General features: G+C 64.5%; 1 protein-coding gene across 1 annotated transcript in view; it reads left to right on the top strand.

Annotated features, from left to right (window-relative positions):
• Positions 1–1,475, top strand: part of IQSEC1 (IQ motif and Sec7 domain 1) — a 51,862-nt gene that overhangs the window by 47,452 nt on the left and 2,935 nt on the right. The window contains 2 exon segments of the mRNA XM_010862530.1: positions 111–160; positions 1,268–1,467. Coding sequence (XP_010860832.1) covers positions 111–160; positions 1,268–1,467 — 250 coding nt within the window.

Here is a 1,475-nt window from a genome sequence, read left to right on the forward strand (position 1 = left end):
CCGCGTTGTCTTTTTAAGTCGTCAGCGCCCTGCCCCCGGCTCCGCCGGGCCGTGGGTGGCAGCGCAGGCCCGTGTCGCGTCTAACCTCTGGTATTGCATGTTCTGGGCAGGGAAGCGAGGGCGTCGCAGCAGTGCGGGATCGCTAGAGAGCAATGTGGAAGTAAGTAGGAGCCCGTCCGGCTGGCTGTCGTGTGTCGCCTCCCGTCCTCAGTTTTTGCCTCGTCTTTTTTTTTTTTTTTTTTTTTTTTTTTGCTCCTCCTTCCCTCCTCCACAGAGGCCAGATCCACCCCGCCTGCCTGGCACGTGCATGCCGCCCGCCTAGACGCGCCCGCGCCCCTCACCGCTTGTGGGGGCTGGAACGGTGGGGGCGGGTCCGGGTCTGTATGTCACGGTTTAGTCTCCGCTTAACCCGCGCCCCGCGGCCCTGAGCATGGTTAACACCCCGGCTCCCCGCACTCCCCGCGGCCCCGCCCCCTCGCTGTCGGCCCCGCCCTCTCGGACTTCCACGCTCGGCCATCCCCATCGCTTCTCCTTCCTGGAGGTTCGATTGCTGTGTGTCTGCAGTCAGGGCGCCTCGGAATTGCTCAGCCAGCTCGGGGGCGGAGAGCCGGGAGAGAGAGGAGTTCAGTGTGGATTTCATGAGGTTCCATTCATCCTCCAGCCATCTCGACATTCCTGTTCTCATCTCCGCTCAGCTTACAGGCCTCTCTGTCTCCTCTCTTCCCGTGTTTGGTTGGCGTGAGGTAGTTAGGTAGCCGCAGTGAGACGCCTAGGCGGTGCCCACCCGCAGGGGGAAGCTCCCCCAGCCCCTCCTGCGGCCCTCAGCACCCCTCCCCCGCCCCAGGCAGAGCACACGCCCTCGGACACTGAGGACCCAGGAGAGCTCAGAGCAGGGTGTGGGCGGAGGCGAGCCCCTCTCCGCCCCGCCCCGCACACGCCGCTCACAGACACCCGCAGACACACGGTTCTGATCTGTAGGCGCGGGCCACCCCCCAGGCAGGGTGCTCGGCAGGACTGCGTTACCCCCACGCGTCTCTCCCCCAAGGCCCACTCGTGGGCCGCCACCTCCCCAGCTGACCTGCACGGCAGTGTCCGGAGGTGGCCCCCGAGTCCAGCCTCCCGCGGCCTGACCTCTGCGGCCAGCACGTTGAACTAAGGCTTAGCAGTCACTGGGGGAGACATTTTAACCTTCTTTTTTTCTGAGAAGCATTCTGCCGCAAGTGCGCTAAGCTCTTTTAATTTTGGTTTCTATGAATTTCCTTTTTAGGGGTCCATCATTAGCAGCCCTCACATGCGCCGGAGAGCTACATCAACACGAGACTGCCCATCTCGCCCACACCAGGCCACGCCCAACTCCTCCTCCCTCCTGGGCTCCCTGTTTGGGAGTAAGAGAGGGAAGCCCCCTCCGCAGGCCCACCTGCCCCCAGCCCCAGCCCCGCCGCGCCCCGCGACCGGCCACCCCCAGGGGCCTGTGG

This window comes from Bison bison, unplaced genomic scaffold, assembly GCF_000754665.1.
Source record: "Bison bison bison isolate TAMUID 2011002044 unplaced genomic scaffold, Bison_UMD1.0 scf7180017864482, whole genome shotgun sequence".
NCBI lineage: Eukaryota > Metazoa > Chordata > Mammalia > Artiodactyla > Bovidae > Bison > Bison bison.